Source organism: Rhodamnia argentea, chromosome 4 (genome assembly GCF_020921035.1).
Source record: "Rhodamnia argentea isolate NSW1041297 chromosome 4, ASM2092103v1, whole genome shotgun sequence".
NCBI classification, from domain to species: Eukaryota; Viridiplantae; Streptophyta; class Magnoliopsida; order Myrtales; family Myrtaceae; genus Rhodamnia; species Rhodamnia argentea.
This window is the reverse complement of record NC_063153.1, coordinates 12,921,550-12,943,001: the sequence shown is the minus strand read 5'-3', so window position 1 is coordinate 12,943,001 and position 21,452 is coordinate 12,921,550. Positions and strand designations below refer to the sequence as shown.

Sequence of the window (21,452 nt, the reverse complement as noted above, 5' to 3'; positions counted from 1 at the left end):
CCGCTAATTGCAGACCGTGCTTTATTATTTGCTATCTAGGTTTTACTTTGTTAAGCTGTCATTTGGAATTTGCTATACCTGAAAGTTGTAACTCTCGAGTATTATTATGATATATGAATCTTTCTTTCGACAAAGAAACAAAAAAAAACACAGCCACTATAATTTCATGCAATTAGCTCAAACAGTACTTTGACATTTGTTCTCACTTCCAGTCACCGCTAACGATATTATCCTATTTAGTGTTCTAAATCCAGGCTAAGTTGTTTTTGTAAACACTATATGCTTGGGTGTAAATTTTAGGATGTGAAACACTCGAGTATGTGAGCAATTGTATGTATGATTCTCCATTTAATTAGTGGATTATTGGTGACTGACTCTCCTCGTAGGGGTAGATTTCGACACTCGGACCGAATCACGTAAATCTCTCATGTTCATTAATATTCCTCGTTGTATTTCTCTGTTGATTTATTTCGCTCTTGATTTAATTACACTCAAACCAATAATTACTTCGAAAAGAGCAATTTTGGAAAGTATTTTCACTTCTTTAGTTTTCACTTTCCTAATTTTGTTCATGAATTTTTCATTGATCGGAAGTATTTTCCGTTGACAAAATCATTTTCTGCGAGCCAAACGAATGAAAATCCGAAAAATAAATTTTTGAAAAATACTTTTACTCGAACAAATGCATCGTCTCTAGTTGTCCTTAGAATAGTACACTTGAGAGCTAGGCTCAATTTCATGCGTACAAGTTAGTTGAAAATTGTGACAAGTCACGTAACGACGACCAAGACTAATTAAATTACTCGTCTCCTTAAAATTCCCACCGTACATTGGTCCTATGAACATTGAATGCGTGTCATGATCACGACTTACTGCATCACATCAATAGTAGGCGACAAGTTAAGACAATGTTTCATTTAAGCTAGCGTGGCTTCTTAAAACCTAAAGAATTTCTATATTTGGGACCCGCCATTCTCTAACTTCGCCAATAGCTAGTAAGTACATAATACCATGCAAAGTCACTTCATGACAATCTGATAGTATTGTCGGGTATTTCTAATCATACGATCTTTTAATCAATGAGTATTTTGTGTAAAATGTGCAATGATGACACGTGAATTTGCGATTGAAATTATGTCATTTCTGATAGAACTGTCCGTGATGCATTTATCGTCCGAATATATGGATTAAGCTCCATCGTGAAGAAGGCAGTTGAGGAAAAACGTGACAAGCTTAAGAACAACCCATGTGGAAAGCCTTCGTGCGGCTTGGTCAAATGAAGATAACGTGCAAGGAGGGCAGCTTTTCCACTGCTATATTGATGTGCCATGTGTGGCTAGTGCTCTAGGGAATCTTCCTTCTTTCTTCCGGCCTTGCGATCGACGACAACGTGTGATGGGTCTTTGTTCGTCAGTGTCCGGACAACAGCACCAACGTCGCAGTCATGTCGATTGTCCTTTTTTTTTTTTTTTGTTTGATCGGAAACGGTTGTAACCTTTCATTCATAATGAAAAAACTTACGGTAGTTGGTGCTCATATAGTCGCAACATAATAGATCGCATAGGGGTTGGGGTGGTTTAACCATCCAGTCGGGAGGGAGCAAATTTTTTCGATGGGCTTTTGCAACCCAATCCGCAGCGCCGTTAGCCTCCCATGGAATATAGACTACTTTAATTTTTTCTTTGCCTAGTTGGGCTATAATAGCTATGCAGTCTTCAAATAGAGATCTGAAAGCCCATGGACTCTCCTCAGGCATCTGTAGAAACTTTGGGATGGATACGTTGTCAGTAAAGATATCTATCCTCTGCTGCTCCTCTTGTACGATTGAAGAAGAACCCACCGAATCCAACATCTGCTTCTTATTATCTCTCTTTGCCTGCACCACACGAAGGGCTTGCAACACTCCAAGGGTTTCCATCTCCAGCACAGAGCCTGCGTTTTCCTCCTTCGCAAATCCAAGAGATTTCTTGATCGATTTGCATGAATTGTTTCCCGACCTCTTCCTCCTCGCGATGTTAAGTGTACAAGAGACCGTGGTGCGTGGAGAAAAGCCCCAGGCTATACACCGTCGAAGTTTGTCAGTAAAATAAATAAAAAGTTACCTTTTTAAATCCCATGTAAAATAGAAAAAGAGTACAAATCTCTTTATTAGTGAGAAGACTATTATAATCTTTCGAAATAAAAAAAAATGAGCAAAAAAGTTTAATAGATCATGAGTGAGTCATTATATGAATTGGAGGTTCGTCGAGGCCTCGGGCTCACGAGATTGCCAAACTCATGTACAGGTCTACCCGATAATAGCAAAAATGACGTAAGCAAGAAGAGCAATTTTATTACGTAACATGGTGTTCCCCATAACGGATCTTGAGTTCAACTTATTCATAGGAAATTGCTAGCCTGACAGTTTGACAAGATCGTTAATTATTTCTGATCATACGATCTCTCAATTAATGAGTGTTTTATGCAAAATACACGGTAATAGTGTGTGTATCTACGGTTGAGATTGTGCCGACTGACAGTAGTAGGAAACATTTTCTTATTTCATAATATAAAAGAAAATATCGCAATAATGACTCAAGTTGATGTCGGTTCCCATTTCATCTGACAGCGTAGTTTTGCATTTGGCATCAGCAAAAAGAACGACATAACTCACAAGTTGGTATTAGTACAGATTACGGATTACGGCCAAATTCCCTTGAACATAAAAGGATGGATACCATGACTGGCATGACATACCTTTCTATCTTTGCCTTTCTTCAGGTTGTCGATCTTCCTAAGCATGCTCCCAGAAATCAATCCTCTCATTTACTCCTGTTGGATTCTTAGTCGGCAAACATGAGCAGCCGATAAGGTGATTAACAGTTGCCGATAGGAGACATACGAAAAATTATCAAGTGTGGAACCTTGAGATGTCGGTCCGTGAAACTTGTTCGGCAAAACAATTGAAATTGAAGTGAACATCGATGAATCAAAATTGACAATTACAAAGAATTGAACTTGAAGTGAACATCGATGAATCGAAATTGACAATTACAACAGCTCATGTTTCTCGGCCGTTGTCCTTTGTGGCTTTCAAGATTAGCGGTCTACGAACTAGTGATTGGGTCGGCTTCATGATCGAATGGGCCATTATGGTTGTGGCCTCATGACTTTGAATACTTATCCATTCTTTATCCTTTCTTTGCCCAATTAAACCCCATTCATTCGCTGAATTCCCAAGCTTAGCCAAATGATCCACACAATATCTCGAAAAAGTTACCAAAAATGTCAAAAATCTATTACAATTATAACAATTTAGTCCCAATTTTTTTTTTATCAATTGAATTATAAATCTTTTGCATTTGTACCAATTCAGTTTATTTGATCGGTTGGTGTTGACGCTGGGCCTGACGTGGACAACTTTTTATAATATTTTAAATATTTTTTCCTATCTTTTTTTATGTTAGTCACGACCCTCACTGCGGCCACGCAACTCTTGTCATGACCACCGGGCGAGGGCCTCGTCAACCATGGTGAGTGTCGCTCGCGAGTCACAACGAGGGTCGTGGCCCTTGCTCACAACTAGCAAGGGCTCGGCGAGGGTTGCGACCCTCTCCCGGTGACCGCCAAGGGCTCATCGGCCCTCACCTAGTGGCCGGTGGCTAGCGGCCTCCCGCCGGCCCTAGCCAAAAAAAAAAAAAAAAAGATTAAAAATAAAAAAACTACTTAAAATTTGAAAAGTGATAAAATGTTATTAAAAATTATCCACGTTAGCGTCGACTAGCTAAATGAAATGAATTAACACAAATAAACAAAAGATTTAAGGTACAATTACAATAGATTTAGAAGTTTTTTTTTTAGCAAATCTCCCTGATGTCTCCGTCGGTTTTTACTTTGACCATGCAATCACCGCTCGAGACTCCTTCAAATGCTTCCATTTCGTCCTTCATTCCTTCAATGTCGGCGATTTTCCGTTTTCCCTCCTGCGGTCACGTCTTCTCCTTGAAGATCAATCAAATCCACTCCTCATTCAAGTCTAATTGATGAGATGGTTGACCATAGTGCGGGCCGACGCTTCGTGATATCCATTGCCGGCTCTTTTAATTTTTCGAAAGTTGATATCCATGCTCATCTGTTCGTTCGGACAACATGGTCAAGAAAATTTATGCTAATGATATTTTCATTTTGTGATCGGATCGTTCCCTAATTTTATTCAATAATTGACTAAAGTGAGGCGTGCTTAAAAGAAAAAGAAACATTTTTTTTTTCACAAAAATAAGGCCAATATTTAGGTGTCACGGACCACAATAGCCCAACATAAATATCTCTTCCATTTTTAAGCAAATCATGCTTTGTCAACTTCATGAAGTACATCTAAGTGCGATCATACTAACATTAATGCATCGGATCTCATCAGAATTCCGAAATTAAGTATGCATGAGCGATAATAGTACTAGGATAGGCGATGTCGTATTGCACCTCTCGTTTATTTGAACCCACCAAAAAAAAAAAAAAAAGGTCATAAAGTACGTCCAAAAGTTCTTTGGAATCTGCTCCAAGACACGCCACTATCGTCTCGTCTCTTTGTCGCTCTTGGCTTAAAAAACTCAAACCCATCTTATCTATTCACGGTTCTCTCTCAACATTGAGACAGACAGATCCTTGTCAGAAACATATCTCCTCCTTAGATTTCCTCGTCGTCTCTCTTTCACTCCACAACAATGGCTCTCCTTGGCTTCTCGAGCCGCTTTGTGCCGCCATTCTCGGGAAGAGTCGGTTTTCCCATTGATTTTTTTTAAAAAATATTTTCCCGTTGATTATCTCCACCGAAATATTACTAGATCTTTGTCAGCCCTTCTTTTGTATATATATGGGTCACAACCCATCTGTCAGTTTTTTTTTTTTTTTTCAGTATTTCAATTTATAAATTTTTTACATTTTTTTTAATCTTATTTATTAATGTTTTAAAAAAATTATTTTTTTATTTGATGTGAAGTTTTTATCTAGGTAACATATACATGTGAAGAGCTTAAAATCGGTTAAATAAGTTGTATAAATTTTCCTAAAATATTAATGTGTTTTGATAAATGGATCGAGTATGGGTCAAGTGCGGGTCGGTTATGGTATGGGTAATTAAATATGGGTCAAAATAGGTTAGATGGGTCAATATGGGTCAGACTATATTCGACTCGACCTAAATCCGACCCGATCCACCAATTTGACACCTCTACCTTGCTGTCACGTCTTCTCCTTGAAGGTCAAATTCACTCCTCATTCAAGTCTAGCTGATGAGATGGTTGACCATAGTGCGTGCAACGTTTCGTGATATGATATCAATTGTTGGCTCTTTTAATTTTTTGAAAGTTGAAAGCCATGCTCATTTGTTCGATCGGACAACATGGTCAACAAACTTTATGCTAATGACATTTTCATTTTGTGGTTGGATCGATCCCTAATTTTATTCAATAATTGACTAAAGTGAAGTGTGCCAAAAAAAAAAAATTTCCACAAAAATAAAGCCAATAGTTAGGTGTCATGGACCACAAGAGTCTAATATAAGTATCTGGACCACTAGAGTCTAATATAAGTATCTCTTTCATTTTTAAGCAAATCATGCTTTGTCAACTTCATAAAGCACGCCTAGGTGCGATCATACCAATACTAATACAACGGATCTCATCAGAACTCTGAAATTAAGTATTCTTAGGCAATAATAGTATTAGGTGGGTGAGCTTCTCGTTTATTTGGCCCAAAAGACAAAATTGATTAAGTACGTCCGAAAGTTCTTTGGAATCTCCTCCAATATCGTCTCGTCCCTTTGTCGCTCTTGGCTTATAAAAGTCAAACCCATCTTATCTATTCAACATTGAGACAGACAGATCCTTGTCAAGAACATATCTCCTAGATTTCATCGTCGTCTCTCTTTTACTCCATAACAATGGCTCTCCTTGGCTTCTTGGGCCGCTTCGTGCCGCCATTCTCGGGCTTCGTCTTCGCTTGCGTCCTCGCCGTAGCGCTCCAAATCTTCGTCTTCTCGCCGATATCTCCCGACTTTCTTCCTTTGCCAGGACCATCGTCCCTTGCTTCGCTCCCCACAAACACCCACTTACAGGTACTTGAAAAGCTTCGTGACACGTAAGGTCCAAACTATCATTGCTTTCGATCTTTCGGTTCTCCATTTGTGTGAAAAGCTTTCTGGTTCATGCAGGGTGTGGAAAAACTTGGAGAGGGCATATTGAAAGACCCAGAAGACGTGTGTGTAGACGAAAATGGCGTGCTCTACACTGCGACGAGAGATGGTTGGATCAAGAGGTTGCACCGAGATGGGTCCTGGGAAAACTGGACCATGTTGAACAGTGAGGCACTCCTGGGGCTTACGGCGACCAGGAGAGGTGGTGTCGTTGTGTGTGATGCTGAAAAGGTGTGGATGATAAAGATTAAAGAGATGGTAATCTTGGTTTATGAAATGAAATGAAGTGTGAAGTGCTTAATGTGTAAGCTCTCGGTGATGTGATTTGGACAGGGTCTGATCTGGGCTGATGAAGATGGTCATGCGAAGGTCCTCTTATCACATGTTAATGGATCTGAATTAAGGTAATGTTTTTAATCGTTTTGATCATCAGTAGTTCTTTTTTTTTTCTTTTCATTCATGTATGTTTCAGGTTTGAGGGGGCAAATTATTATACATATATGATAATTATGTTTTGAGCCGAGTAGGGATATTTCAGGATAAGTATAGTATAAGTGCCATAAATTTCGTACAGCACTTGCTTGAGTGCAATAATTTTTTTTTTTCGACCAATTAAGTGCCATAACTTCTAAAAAATATTCACTTGAGTATCATAATTTTTAATCGATCACTTAAGTGACAATATTTTTAAATGTTCACCCAAGTGTCGTAAATCCGACATGGCACAACACTTGTGATGAACATTTTTAACAAGTTATGACACTTAAATGATCGATTGAAAAGTAATATGGCTAAGTGCCAATTTTTATTTTTTTATTTTTAAACGTTCACTAAAGTGCCGTAAATCTGACGTGGCGTAGCACTTGTGATGAATGTTTTTAAAAAAGTTATGGCACTCAAGTAATCAAAAAAATATTATGGTATTTAAGCGAACGTCGTACATAATTATAGCACTCAAGTGATCGAAAAAAAGTTATAGTAATCAAGTGAATGCCGTACGAAAATTATTGATGAAAATGCAACTATTTAGACTTTTAATTGTTGGTATCAGTATCTAAAATTTGGGATAGGGGTGGCAAATTTTCACAAACGGATCTCTCAACCCTGATCCGCCGCAGCGGCCGTCATCAAAGCCATCCTAGGCCGCAGAGATGGCCACCACTGTCGTCCCCATGTGGCTCAACCCTGGTCCCCCCTCTCTTTCTCCCAATTAGAGAAAGCGATTGAGATTAAACGTGACAGACTTGAAACTAAGCCATGCGTAAGCATTTGTGACTCAGTCAAAAGAAGAAAACTTGGAAGAAAGACGGGTCTTTTGTTCATTGGTATGACGTGCCGTGTGTTGCTGATGCTTTAGGGTATCTTTCTCCTTTCCTTTGTCGTTGACAACGACGTATGATGGGACCTTGTTCGTCAGTATCCAGACAACAACACCAGTGTTGCAGTGGTGATTGCTGTTCTTTTCTCAATCGGCCTGCGTGGTTCTGAGATTTTTCTCGATCTCCCTCCCTCACGTAGAGAAGTGGACGAGGGACCATGGTGCGTGAAGGAACGCACGAGGCTGCAAGTCATTGTCTGATGAGCTCTTTCTACTTGGACTTATTATATGAATAGATATTCCAGTGCTTTTGATTCTAGGTGTGAGAAATTTGAAAGTTTATTAGGACAAAAAGGAGTTCTATCTATTTGAATTTTTGGCTCGTATGTTATTTGATACATAAGATTAGTACATAAAGATTCATGAGATTTTACTCGTTAAAACGAGTAGTTTCGTGGTGATCCTGGACCAAACTCGAACTACACCTTGGGTAAGAATTAAGTTCCCCAATGATTTGGGTTTGGTGGGTTTGATAGTTTTCGACAACCTTGGCAGATCAAATGCAACCACATTCATCTCAGTGGATCCAAATGCGATCAAGTCTGGCTGGAAATCGGCCAGGTTGGAGGCTCATGGGGGAACTTGTTGGACCCATGAGATCGCCTGTCTCATGAACATATCTGACCTAACAATAGCATAGTCAGTGAAGTAGTTTATCTTAAAGCACACAAACTGACATAAGCACAAGGAGCAATTTTGTCACAAAACCATCCAAAATTAATGTTTTTATTATGATTGCTACATATAGCTTCGCGGACGACGTCATCGAAGCATCGGATGGGAGTCTCTATTTCAGCGTAGGCAGCACCAAGTTCGGCTTCCACAATTGGTACTTGGACGTCCTTGAGGCGAAACCTCATGGCCAGCTTCTCAAGTTCGACCCTTCGTCGTCACAAACTTCGATTGTTCTCGACAATTTGTACTTTGCCAATGGCGTCGCTCTCTCTAAGGACGAAGAGTTTCTCATCGTTTGTGAAACTTGGATGTGAGTATATCCCCCGATGCACAATTTATAGAGCTCATACATTGGAATTTCTCTTGAAAATAAAGCATCGTAGTGTAGTTTGCCTTGGAAAAAAAGAAATAAAATGTGGTGCATTTTTTGCTTACATGCGCGCGTATGTGTCACAGAAATAGGTGTTTGAAGCATTGGCTAAAGGGAGATGAAGCAGGGAAAACGGAGATTTTCGTCGACAATCTTCCCGCCGGACCCGACAACATCAATCTTGCCCCCGACGGATCTTTCTGGATTGCCCTAGTGCAGGTACATGAGCAAGATTATCGGACCATGTTTTTTTCGGATGATCTACCGCTGCTCATTGCAAATCTGGTGCAGGTGAGATCTGAAGCGTGGGAGTTTGTGCACCGATCCAAGGCAGCCAAGCACTTGATAGCAACATACCCAAGTTTGATCAAGAGAGTGAATGGAGTGTCCGGAAAAGCAAGTGTTTTGCATGTGGGAGCTGATGGCAAAATAATCAAGAAGCTTGACGATCCGGATGGGAAAGTCATCCGCTTTGTCACCTCAGCAGTTGAGTTTGAGGGTCATCTTTACCTGGCGAGTCTCAACTCCAACTTCATTGGAAAGTTGCCACTCACCTGATGATTTTTGCCTAATGTAACGTTCACTTCAATGGGAATTTCATGTAACACCGTTTCGCCGATCTCGATAGAGGGGGAGTAATTCACATGGGAGACATTTGAGCTTACATGCGTTATAGCATCACGTGCTTCATCGGTTAAGAATTAGGAAACTTCGTTGCTTCCAAGAGGCGGATTCCACAATAATTTCTAAGAACTTGTTGAGTAGATTGAATTTTATCTTATGGTTAACCATTTTATTAAGATGCACTCATGAGTTGTGTTTGTTATTCTTTCCTCGATCGATTTGCATGGTTCAAAGGGTCAAATAAGTATGTTGTTTGCCACATTTCCTTGCTTCTTATGTTGTTTGCTAGCACAGTCGCATAGAAAGGGGTGAATAAGTGATTATAATCGTACTTGATAAATAGTGCGAAAATAAAAACTTCAAAATTGATAGGAGCAAATATACGTAACGGAACCGTGTAGTGCTCTTATCAAACTATAAACAGATGCGAGGAAGATAATAGAGAGCAATGTATAAGAGATTATAGTAGTTCGGCTTATGATAAGCCTACATTCACTCTTTCACACCAACACTCTATTAGTTGGATTTCACTAAGTAATCAAATGAGAGATTACAATAAAATGTGATAAATTACACTCAAGCTCTTAGCAAAAGCGAGTGCTACTTCAACCGAAAGCTTTCTCTCTCTAAACTCTTTTCAATATTGCATAACACCTCTCAAAGAGTTACAAAATTTAACGCAAGAAAGATAATATAGAATATGTGTAGCTCTCTCGAAATATGGATCTATGAACCCTTGATCTTTGATACTTCTCTTCTAACTTTGTGCTCCTTTTATATTCCTTGTCATCTAAGCTTCTTACTGGATAGAACCACCACAAGGATCAATTTTTAAACTATCCGTTGGTAGATTGATGCAAAGAATCACATAGCCATTAAGGTTGAAAGATCGGAGATTTAAGATGATTTGCTTAACCATACAATCAAATCCTTGAATCTATAAATCAAGTGAAAAGAAATTATTTTCGGGGTGATCATTAATCAATCAAGATTACTCGTATGGAAAGTTACAAGGATTATCTTTTAGATTGCTGAACATTTAATATAACTTAGGAAAGAAAAACCAAACTAGATCACGAGTTGTAGTGAGGGATATTCTATAACAAACATAAATAAGATTGAGTTTATAAAATCTTTGAGGATTGCATGAAGAGTTAGAACATATCTTGCCACAAATGATCGTAGATGTCTTGAGAGATCTGCTTTTGTCCACTTAACATGCTTCTATCATTATATAAACACTTAGCAGATTAAATGTATATGGCATAATGATATATTCATAAAGTGTCCTCAAAGTCTTTTCAATATATTACATCAATTTTGTCAACTTCAAAATCTAATAGGATTTCTCAACATGTTTCACACTAGATACAACTAGTCCAACTAAGGAGATTCCGATACTCGGATCCTCCATTCTCTAACTTGCCATTAGTTGATGTATATGGAATTCCATGCAGGGTCACTTGTAAATAATATATTTGTAACGACTCGAATTTTCCATAAAATTTGAACCTCAAATGATTATATAATTTAACTTCATTCAATCCTCCAATAAATAATTAATTTATTGTACAAAGTAATTTAACTATAGCTAATATACATCAAAACCTCCTATAATGATCTTCGGAAGCGTTAATCTAATGCACTTGAACTGTTCACCCGACAAATCTGTAAAATATATTGGGGTGAGCCTAAGCTCAGCAAATGAACTCTCTAGGTTTAAGGTAGGAGATCATCCTACTACTCGACCCGGGAGCACCACAACATAATAACATCTAATATTTCATGACAAAACACTTAAATGAAACACTATTGAAGAAATTCCATTGATTCCTCAATTAATTTTGTATTCTCAACGGAATAATTAAAATATTCGAGAAGGACTAGATGTATCATATTTAAATCAAGCACTTGTCGCCCAATCTAAATGTGACATGTCAGACATTTCATCTTTTATGAGTATGCATCATAATACATATCCAATCTACAACTTCAACCACATATTCAAATTTCTCATCACATTCCCACTTTTTCTTTTTTTTGGTCAAAATCACTTTCCAATTCAATAGCGAGGATATCAACAAAATTACGCGAGTTCAAGACAACTACAAGATAATTACGTTTGATAGGTGAAGGAGTAAATGCACTGTCTTTTCTATCATGATATGCTTATGGAAACCACTAATAACATCACATAAGATTATTCATTCAAATGCAAGCATATGGCATATTATTTCAAGATATGCATGTGCCACATAATAGCTCGCTGATATACACATGTGAGTTCATATTCGTCACTACGAGGACCATCTCAATTGACGAGGTATCGTCACCACCAATTCATGGGAGATAGAATCAAACATACCCTTTGCCACGCCTCAGCCCATTCATCGGGAATGTCATCTACATTAGTAGGGACAAATACACCACTATATATTCGCATGATGATGGTCACCCTTAACATCATACCATGGCTACAAAAGCCATGTCATACCATGACCGCATAAGTCATGTTATCATAGGATTTCATGACATCTCAAACTTGTAGAGAACCGTCTCACACGGTAGAACATTTGGCTAACCGGAGTCTTATCCACATACTCACACAAGGGAATTCTCTCTGTGGCGAATAGGCCGTCGTAAAAGTCTTAATCACTTGGCATCAAAGACATGCACATCATTATAACACAACAATGACCATATTCATAGAAATAATTTGTCATTTCTCATGTAATTGATTATAAACAAACAATTACATGCACTTCAACACTTATACCTTCCTTCTCTTTCCATGCTAAGTCATCATCATTTAATCAGAAGCCATAGATATATAATCGGTGACTTAAGAACCGATACTTATAATTCGACAACACCAAAATGTGTGACTTTATTCAATAAATCTACGCTGCATTATTAGAAATCAACAATTGATAAATTAGAGAATCAACAACTTTAATTGTTATTTTGATTAGTCAGACAACAATTAACCAATAAATGGGTAACTTGGTCGTAATTATGACAATATCACTTCCAAATCTAGTTTCGCCATTTTCAAAATTTTCACACCTCAAATAGCACCAAATTTGATGGAAATCAATAAATCACATACTAAGCATGAGAGAAATAAACTTCTCGATCCAAACATGATATACTAAGCATGAGAGAAATAAATTTCTCGATCCAAATATGATATTATTCTCCAAAGTTACATAAGCTAATTACGTTTGATAGGTGAAGGAGTAAATGCACTGTCTTTTCTATCATGATATGCTTATGGAAACCACTAATAACATCACATAAGATTATTCATTCAAATGCAAGCATATGGCATATTATTTCAAGATATGCATGTGCCACATAATAGCTCGCCGATATACACATGTGAGTTCATATTCGTCACTACGAGGACCATCTCAATTGACGAGGTATCGTCACCACCAATTCATGGGAGATAGAATCAAACATACCCTTTGCCATGCCTCAGCCCATTCATCGGGAATGTCATCTACATTAGCGGGGACAAATACACCACTATATATTCGCATGATGATGGTCACCCTTAACATCATACCATGGCTACAAAAGCCATGTCATACCATGACCGCATAAGTCATGTTATCATAGGATTTCATGACATCTCAAACTTGTAGAGAACCGTCTCACACGGTAGAACATTTGGCTAACCGGAGTCTTATCCACATACTCACACAAGGGAATTCTCTCTGTGGCGAATAGGCCGTCGTAAAGGTCTTAATCACTTGGCATCAAAGACATACACATCATTATAACACAACAATGACCATATTCATAGAAATAATTTGTCATTTCTCATGTAATTGATTATAAACAAACAATTACATGCACTTCAACACTTATACCTTCCTTCTCTTTCCATGCTAAGTCATCATCATTTAATCAGAAGCCATAGATATATAATCGGTGACTTAAGAACTGATACTTATAATTCGACAACACCAAAATGTGTGACTTTATTCAATAAATCTACGCTGCATTATTAGAAATCAACAATTGATAAATTAGAGAATCAACAACTTTAATTGTTATTTTGATTAGTCAGACAACAATTAACCAATAAATGGGTAACTTGGTCGTAATTATGACAATATCACTTCCAAATCTAGTTTCGCCATTTTCAAAATTTTCACACCTCAAATAGCACCAAATTTGATGGAAATCAATAAATCACATATTAAGCATGAGAGAAATAAACTTCTTGATCCAAACATGATATACTAAGCATGAGAGAAATAAATTTCTCGATCCAAACATGATATTATTCTCCAAAGTTACATAAGCGCCCCCCAAAAAAAAAACATAAAGTTTCTGAATTTACAATTTTCTTTACTTTCCTAACTTTCAATTTAATCAAACCATATTAATTAAATAACAAAGCCCATTCATTTGTGATATAAGACACGTGAGTATTATATTTACACTATTGGCATGCCACAAGTTTTATAAAATTATCAAAGCAACCCATAAAACTTCTAGACTCTTTTTTTTTAACCGGTTTGATTTCCTCCGAAATATTTCTTAATAACCCACTAATTAACTCTAAAACACACAAAATAACCATGTTAACAACCTCATCTCGCTTCTTTAAATTACAAAATTGCCGCCAAACATGCCAAAACATGCCAAAATATGCTAAAAAGTCTCTCTCTCTCTCTCTCTCTCTCTCTCTCTCTCTCTCTCTCTCTCTAGTTTTACCATTTTCTCATTCTTTCCCATCTAAGATGTAACATATCATTTGGATATTCTTTCATACACCTTCTAAGCATTTTTAAAAATGTGAATTTAGGAAAGAATTCTCCATAATTCTATATGTCAATCTTGGAACCTACTTGCATTTAAGATCAAATTTAAACTAAATTGACAAACATCAACCAACCAAGTTAAAAATACTACGTAGATCAATCTAACTTAGTCCCCAGAGTTTTTACTTACCTTGAATGGAATCTTGAACAACCAATTACTTTGTGAGACTCTTGAAAGTTGCGCTAAAACCACAAAGTTAAAGGTTGATTGAAACTTTGAACTAGAAAAAGTTGTTTCGTTTATGGAAGATGGGAAGATGAAGCAATTCTTCAAGAGGAAATTGAAGAGAGTGATGTCTCGACCAAGAAAAGGAAAGAGGGTATCCTTTTGTTTTATTTTTCTTTACTCCACCTGTAATGATTGCTATAAAGCTTGGTTAAGTTATATTGTTATGAGTGATGTCATCTTATTGGCTAAGTTCAATGTCACCACTTAAGAGCACATGAGTTATCATTTGAGTGACAAATGACCTGATTTTGGATGGAAATATGAAGATATTTGAAGAGAGAGAGAGAGAGAGAGAGAGAGAGAGAGAGAGAGAGAGAGAGAGAGAGAGAGAGAGAGAGAGAGAGAGAGAGAGAGAGAGAGTATTATTGGCCAAGTGAAATGCATGAACGAGAACACATTATTTGAATTGTATTCATTTCAAGCAATGAAGAGAGATAGAGAAGACCCAGACTTGTGTTTCTCATGAGTTAGAAACAATGCATTTTATTTAAATAAGGTTAAAAGCCATGAGGACATTGTGGTTAAAAGCACTTGGTGGCAAATGAGAGAGATGTGTATAAATTAAAATGTTATAAATGGCATAATTTGAGTAGCTAAATGAACATGATGATTGGAGAGCACATAATAACGCCCAAGTAGATGCATGAATAAGAATCATTATTTGATTTGTAATCATTGAAGCAAAAAGGGTGAGGTTATGCATGATGTAAATGTATAATATGAACTTATGATTGTGGTTAAGTAAAAACACTACACATGGTCACATTTGGGTAGCTTGATGAAGATATTTTATAAGTTACCATGATATTTTGTATCTCAGTAAATGACCAAGGAAATCAATATTCACTCTAAACACCGGCAAACACAAAAAATATTTTGGACACACTAAAATTTATCGGCATACTCATAATATATCAGTCCTCAATAACAATCGCTATTGCGACATGATTCATCATCACTCCATAGAATGAACCTATGTACAAATGCTCAATGATCCAATTGAAATTCCTACTTGTGATATTTATTGTCTTCATTTCCTACATATTAATAATTGATGTAGGAATTTTCAGATATCACAACATCAATCAAACTCCGTCTTAGAGAAAGCGATTGAGATAAAACGCGACAACTTAATTAAGGCCGAGCATTATGGACTGTTCGAACCGGGAACAACTCGGACCGGTCGGAATAAACCAATTTGGTCCAATTCCTTGTTCTAGGGGGAATCGGACCGATCGGAGGGCTTGGGCGATCCGGCCCAGGCCGTTTGGACCGGATAGATGGGACCGAATAATATATATATTTTAAAAAATTCCTAAATGTAAACCTAAAGCTAAATCTAAGATGCTTAGGATGCTTAATATAACTTTTAGGTTTAGCGACACACGATGCAATTAACGAGAGATGATCTGGTGAATATGTCATTAACGAGAAAAATTTGACCACAAATCACAAAAAATAAAAATAAAAAATGCGACCGGTCCAACGACCGAATCGCTCGAGAATCGGACAGGATCGGTCTGTCCGATCCTAGGACCATCCAGTCCAATTCTTGATCCTTGAAACTGTAAATCCATCCTCTTGATCCAGTTCTCTAAAATCGAGAACTGGACCGAGAACCAATCAAGCTTACTAATGAGCCATGTGTGAGCATTTGCGACTCAGTCAAAAGAAGATAACTTAGAAGAATGATGGGTCTTGGTTCATTGCTATGATGTGCCATGTGTGGCTGATGCTTTTAGGGTATCTTTTATCTTTTCTTCCTCACTTTGGCATTGGCACCCCACGCATGATGTGTCCTTGCTCGTTAGCATCCAGTTGACAACACCAGTGTTGCAGTCGTGTTAGTTATTCTTTGCTCCATAGATTTGCGTGGTTCCACGGTTTTTCTCGACCTCCTCCTCACATAGAGAAGTGGATAAGGGACCATGGAGACCATGGTGGGTGAAGAAACGCACCAGGCTACACATCATTGTCTAATGAACTCTTTCTGCTTGGACCAACAGTTCAATTAGACATTCCACTACTTTCGAATTATCCAAAAAAAAAAAAAATCATAGGTTCGAGAAGTTTGGAAAAGTTTATAAGGACATGAAGGCGTAGAGCTCCATCTTTTTGAATTTTTGCTCGCACTTAATTGGATACGTAAGAAGATTAGTGGGTATTCTTATGAAAAAAGCTCGTGGGATTCAACCCGTTAAAAGCAGATCTTCTTCTAGATTTCATCCGTTTCTCTCTTTCACACTCTATAACAATGGCTCTACTTGGCTTCTTGAGGAGCTTTTTGCCGCCATTCTCAGGCTTCGTCTTCGCTTGTGTCCTCACCATCGCGCTCCAAATCTTCGTCTTTTCGGAGATATCTCCTGACTTGCTCCGTCTACCGGAACCATCGTCCCTAACTTCTCTTCCCACAAATACCCACTCGCAGATTTTAGCAACGCTTCTATTATACAGAAGGTTCAAACTATCAATTCTTTGATTTCTCGGTTCCTCGTGTATGCGAAAAACTTTCTGGTTCATGCAGGGTGTGGATAAACTTGGAGAGGGTACACTGAAAGATCCAGAAGACGTATTGGTAGACGAAAAATGGCGTGCTCGACACTGCGACTAGAGATGGTTGGATCAAGAGGGTTGCACCGAGATGGGTCCTCGGAAAACTGGACCGTGTTGAACAGTCAGACACTCGTGGGGATTACAGCGACCAGGAGGAGGTGGTATCATTGTGTGTCATGCTGAGAAGGTGCGTACCATAAGACAAAAGAGATGATGAACTTGGTATCATTCCGTGTGATGCTGAACCGATCCTACTGATCCGGTTTCTGGATCTGGGTGGGATCGGACCGGACCAGGAGTGATCATCCCCAATGAGAATAACAAATCATCCCTTCTTTTTTTTTTCAAAGTTTCAAATTTAAAATCTCACTCTCTATTTGCCACTATAGCTTCAGAACTTCTTTTCCATTCTTTATCAATTATTTGCTCAACTAAACCCCATTCATTCGCTGAATTCCCTAGCCATGCGGAATGATCTCCAGGGCTGAACAAAAAGAACCGATTGAGCCAGCCAGTTTGGTCCGGTTTTCGAGAGTGCCTATCTGATTCCCGGTTCCATAAAAACGGAATCAGCAATCGTCGATCTGGTTTCCGATTTTGGGGTGGAACCGCCCTCCTCGACTCGACCGACAACTTTTTTTTAGTTTTAATTTTGTAACTTGCTTAGCAATGAGCACCACCACTTGGCCGAGGCTAAAGAGAATTGAAGGATAGAAGAATCCGCTCCTTCCTGAGTAATTACGGCTATTTTATCGTACTAGTTGTCTCAATCGAAAAGTCCACTGTACTTGCTTCCTCGTGGGAATACAAAGCGCTTCCAAACTCAAATGGTCGATATTTGGACTGCTTGGGTTTGCTATGGCATCTGATGTTAAAATTCCAAACCCCTGGCTGAGAACAATTCATGTACGCAAAAACAATCCCGATAATTTAAAAAATTTTAAAAAAAATTATTTAAACTCGTAGATTATTATGAAAATTTCTACACATTTAAAATTATGCGATCGATTCCTTTGGATCGCTCGAAAATCGGACCGGTCCCATCCCAAAAATTAGGAACCGGTCCCTTTGGTCTGGTTCCCGATTCCTAAGTGGAATCGGATTGGACCAGGCACCGACCACCCCTAACGATCCCCACATATCTCCACTCGCCTTTTGCTTTGATCATGCAATCACCACTTAGATTTTTTTCAAATGCTTCTTTTCGCTTTTCATTCCTTCAATCTTGGTGATTTCCTGTTTTCCCTCCTACGGTCACGTCTTCTCCTTGAAGATCAAATTCACCATTTCTAAAAGCAAACATCAACATTCGTAGTCGCCAGCCTGTTCAAGTCTAAATGATGAGATATTGACACCATAGTGCGTGCGACGTTTCGTGATATCGACTGCTAGTTCTTTTGATTTTTTCGAAAGTTGAAAATCGGTCCTCATCTATCCGACCTGACAACTTCATGATGTCCGTCCAAAAGTTCTTTTGGCATATGCTCCAACACTCACCACTCTTCACGTTTCTCTCTCAAGATAAGTACATACTTATCTCCTCCTAGGTTCATCCTTTTATCTCTTTCGCTCCATAACCATGGCTCTACATGGCTTCTTGAGCCGCTTTCTGCCGCCATTCTCAGGCTTCGTCTTGGCTTGCCTCCTCGCCGTAGCGCTCCAAATCTTCGTCTCTTCGCCGATATCTCCTGACTTGCTCCCTTTACCGGGACCATCGTCCCGAACTTCTCTTCCCACGAACACCCACTTGCAGGTACTTGAAAAGCTTCATCATACAGAAGGTTCAAACTATCATTTCTTTGACTTCTCGGTTCTTCATTTATGTGAGAAGCTTTCTGGTTCACGCAGGGGGTGGAAAAACTTGGAGAGGGTATATTGAAAGATCCAGAAGACGTATGCGTAGACGAAAATGGCGTGCTCTACACTGCGACGAGAGATGGTTGGATCAAGAGGTTGCACCGAGATGGGTCCTGGGAAAACTGGACCATGTTGAACAGTCAGGCACTCCTAGGGATTACGGCGACCAGGAGAGGTGGTCTCGTTGTGTGTGATACTGAAAAGGTGTGGATGATAAAGATTAAAGAGATGGTAATCTTGGTTTATGAAAGAAATTGAAGTGTGAAGTGCTTAATGCGTGAGCTCTCGGTGATGTGATTTGGCCAGGGTCTGATCTGGGTTGATGAAGATGGTCATGCGAAGGCCCTCTTATCACATGTTAATGGATCTGAATTAAGGTAATGTTTTTAATCAATTTTGATCACCAGTAGTAGTTCTTTTCTATTTCATTTCATACCTCCGGACAATCCCATGGGATGAGACAATCCCCCGGTTCCATTTGGTTTTCAAGTTTGAGGGGGAAAATTATTAAACCGTCCACATAATCCTGTTTCGAGATGATTATGGATAGGGATCAGCTAGCCTGACAGTGTTATTTTTTACCACGCGATGTCTCAATCAACGAGTGTTTTATGCAAACACACGATGATGATATGTGGATTTACGGTTGAGATTATATCGTTTCTAACGATACTGTCAGAAAAACATTTCCCTTTTGGATATTTTAGATCAAAGCTATCCTAGACCACAGAGATGACCACTGCCGTCGCCCCAATCTAAATTTTGCAATCATGTTTGTTGTTCTTTTCTCGATAGATTTGCGTGGTTCAGAGGTCTTTCTCGACCCCGTCATCACAAAGAGAAGTGGGCAAGGGGCCCTTGTTCGTGAAGAGACGCACGAGGCTACACATCATTGTCTAATGAACTCTTTCTACTTGGGACTTATAATTGATTAGACATTCCATTACTTTCGATTCTAGGTTTGAGAAATTTGGGAAGTTTACAACGCCAAAAAGTTTTTTTTTTCCTTTTGTGGGAAGGGCAAAAAGGGGTTGAGCTTTATCAATTTGAATTTTTGGCTCGTGTGTTATTTGAAATGTAAGATTAGGAAGTATTTTTATGAAAAAATTCGTGGAATTTTACTCGTTAAAATGAGTTGTTTTGTCATGAAAAGGGCAAAGAAGGGCTGAGTTATCAATTAAGGTAACACACATGGTTTTTAAATCATGAAACACTAGCTAGCAATTAGAATTGATCCTGAACCAAACTTGAATCCGCACCTTGGGTTTACAAAAAAAAAAATTCCCTAGTGATTTGGGTTTGATGGGTTTCATAGTTTTTGGACATGGTAGATCAAATGCAACCACATTCATCTCGGTGCATCGAGGATGGCACCAAAAACGATCAAGTCTGGCCGGAAATCGGCCAGGTTGGAGGCTCATGGGGGAGTTAGGGACCCATGAGATCGCCTGTCTCATGATCATGTCTTTCTAACAACAGCATACTCAGTGAAGTAGTTTATCTTAAAAGTACACAAACCGACATAAACAGAAGGAGAAATTTTATCACAAAAACCATCGAAAATTAATTTTTTTTTTTTTTACTATGATTGCTACATATAGCTTCGCGGACGACGTCATTGAAGCATCGGATGGGAGTCTATATTTCAGCGTAGCCAGCACCAAGTTCGGCCTCCATGATTGGTACTTGGACGTCCTCGAGGCGAAACCTCATGGCCAGCTTCTCAAATTCGACCCTTCGTCATTGCAAACTTCGATCGTTCTCGACGAATTGGGCTTTGCCAATGGCGTCGCTCTCTCTAGGGACGAAGATTTTCTCATCGTCTGTGAAACGTGGAAGTGAGTATATCCCCCGATGTGCAATTTATAGAGCTCATGCATTGGGATTTTCTTTTGAAAATAAAGCATCTTAGTGCAATTTTGCTTAACGCGCATGTGCGGGTTTCACAGATTTAGGTGTTTGAAGCATTGGCTGAAGGGAGATGAAGCAGGGAAAACAGAGATTTTTATCGATAATCTTCCCGGCGGACCTGACAACATCAATCTCGCCCCCGACGGATCTTTCTGGATTGCCCTATTGCAGGTATAAGCGCAAGGTTTTCGCGACCTGATAACTAAAGTTCTAGACCCAAAGTGATTAAGCAAGACTGTATTCTTTCGGACCGTGTTTTTTCGGATGCTCTATCACTGCTCATTGCAAGTTTTCGTGCAGGTGAGATCTGAAGGGTGGGAGTTTGTGCACGGCTCCAAGGCAGCCAAGCACTTGATAGCAACATACCCAAGTTTGATCAAGAGAGCGAATGGAGTGCTCAGAAAAGCAAGTGTCTTGCATGTGGGAGCTGATGGCAAAATAATCAAGAAGCTCGACGATCCGGATGGGAAAGTCGTTCGCTTTGTTACCTCAGCAGTTGAGTTTCAGGGTCATCTTTACCTGGGAAGTCTCAACTCCGACTTCATTGGAAAATTGCCACTCACACCTCATGATGTCGCCTGATGTAACCTTCACATCAATTGGAATTTCATGTGACAACCGGTTCGCCGATCTCGATAGAGGGGGAGTATTTCACTTGGGACACAGTTGAGCTTACATGCATTATGGCATCATGTGCTTCACCAGTTCCGAATTGTGAGACTTTGATGCTTCCAAGAGGGAGATTTCATTACAATTCCTAAAAAATTGTTGGGTAGATAGAATTTATCTGATGGTTAACCATTCAGAAAACTATTCTTTTTAAAGTAGGAAAGACCTGAGGCGCACCT

General features: G+C 38.9%; 3 protein-coding genes across 5 annotated transcripts in view; 2 read left to right on the top strand and 1 right to left on the bottom strand.

Moving 5' to 3' along the window:
* Positions 1-14,635, bottom strand: part of LOC115746676 (copper transporter 5) — a 24,039-nt gene extending 9,404 nt beyond the window's left edge. Inside the window, exon 1 of one of the 2 annotated variants that reach the window (XM_048277103.1) lies at positions 14,611-14,635. The gene's annotated coding sequence lies outside the window, so the exon portion shown is untranslated. Of the gene's footprint in view, positions 1-14,604 lie in introns of both variants that reach the window. The other variant, XM_030682550.2, reaches the window with a different exon arrangement.
* On the top strand, positions 5,847-21,410 carry LOC115746673 (protein STRICTOSIDINE SYNTHASE-LIKE 4-like). Of its 2 annotated transcripts, XR_007198038.1 has the most exons (7): positions 5,847-6,091; positions 6,188-6,400; positions 6,503-6,573; positions 8,296-8,532; positions 8,679-8,811; positions 8,884-9,210; positions 21,280-21,410. XR_007198038.1 is itself a non-coding variant. In XM_030682547.2 (6 exons), exons 1-6 carry the CDS (start codon positions 5,918-5,920, stop codon positions 9,148-9,150), a joined length of 1,095 nt encoding a protein of 364 aa, XP_030538407.1. In that variant the 5' UTR covers positions 5,847-5,917; the 3' UTR covers positions 9,151-9,254. The 2 variants fall into 2 exon arrangements, 1 of the variants encoding a protein (XP_030538407.1); XM_030682547.2 differs by lacking the exon at positions 21,280-21,410 and having other exon boundaries at positions 8,884-9,254.
* On the top strand, positions 18,364-21,277 carry LOC115746675 (protein STRICTOSIDINE SYNTHASE-LIKE 4-like). Its single transcript, XM_030682548.2, has 6 exons — positions 18,364-18,589; positions 18,685-18,897; positions 19,000-19,070; positions 20,295-20,531; positions 20,643-20,775; positions 20,905-21,277. The coding sequence occupies exons 1-6, from the start codon at positions 18,416-18,418 to the stop codon at positions 21,184-21,186; spliced, it is 1,110 nt and encodes a 369-aa protein (XP_030538408.1). The 5' UTR covers positions 18,364-18,415; the 3' UTR covers positions 21,187-21,277.
* Positions 21,411-21,452: the final 42 nt, after the last annotated feature.

What these genes read in the sequence shown, in the direction of transcription:
- LOC115746673 (XM_030682547.2), top strand. Translation starts at nt 5,918, where the DNA reads ATGGCTCTCCTTGGCTTCTTGGGCCGCTTCGTGCCGCCATTCTCGGGC. An exon ending in CCACAAACACCCACTTACAG is followed by an intron (nt 6,092 to 6,187) that starts GTACTTGAAAAG and finishes TGGTTCATGCAG; the next exon opens with GGTGTGGAAAAACTTGGAGA. An exon ending in GTTAATGGATCTGAATTAAG is followed by an intron (nt 6,574 to 8,295) that starts GTAATGTTTTTA and finishes TGCTACATATAG; the next exon opens with CTTCGCGGACGACGTCATCG.
- LOC115746675 (XM_030682548.2), top strand. Translation starts at nt 18,416, where the DNA reads ATGGCTCTACATGGCTTCTTGAGCCGCTTTCTGCCGCCATTCTCAGGC. An exon ending in TTGTGTGTGATACTGAAAAG is followed by an intron (nt 18,898 to 18,999) that starts GTGTGGATGATA and finishes TGATTTGGCCAG; the next exon opens with GGTCTGATCTGGGTTGATGA. An exon ending in ATCGTCTGTGAAACGTGGAA is followed by an intron (nt 20,532 to 20,642) that starts GTGAGTATATCC and finishes CGGGTTTCACAG; the next exon opens with ATTTAGGTGTTTGAAGCATT.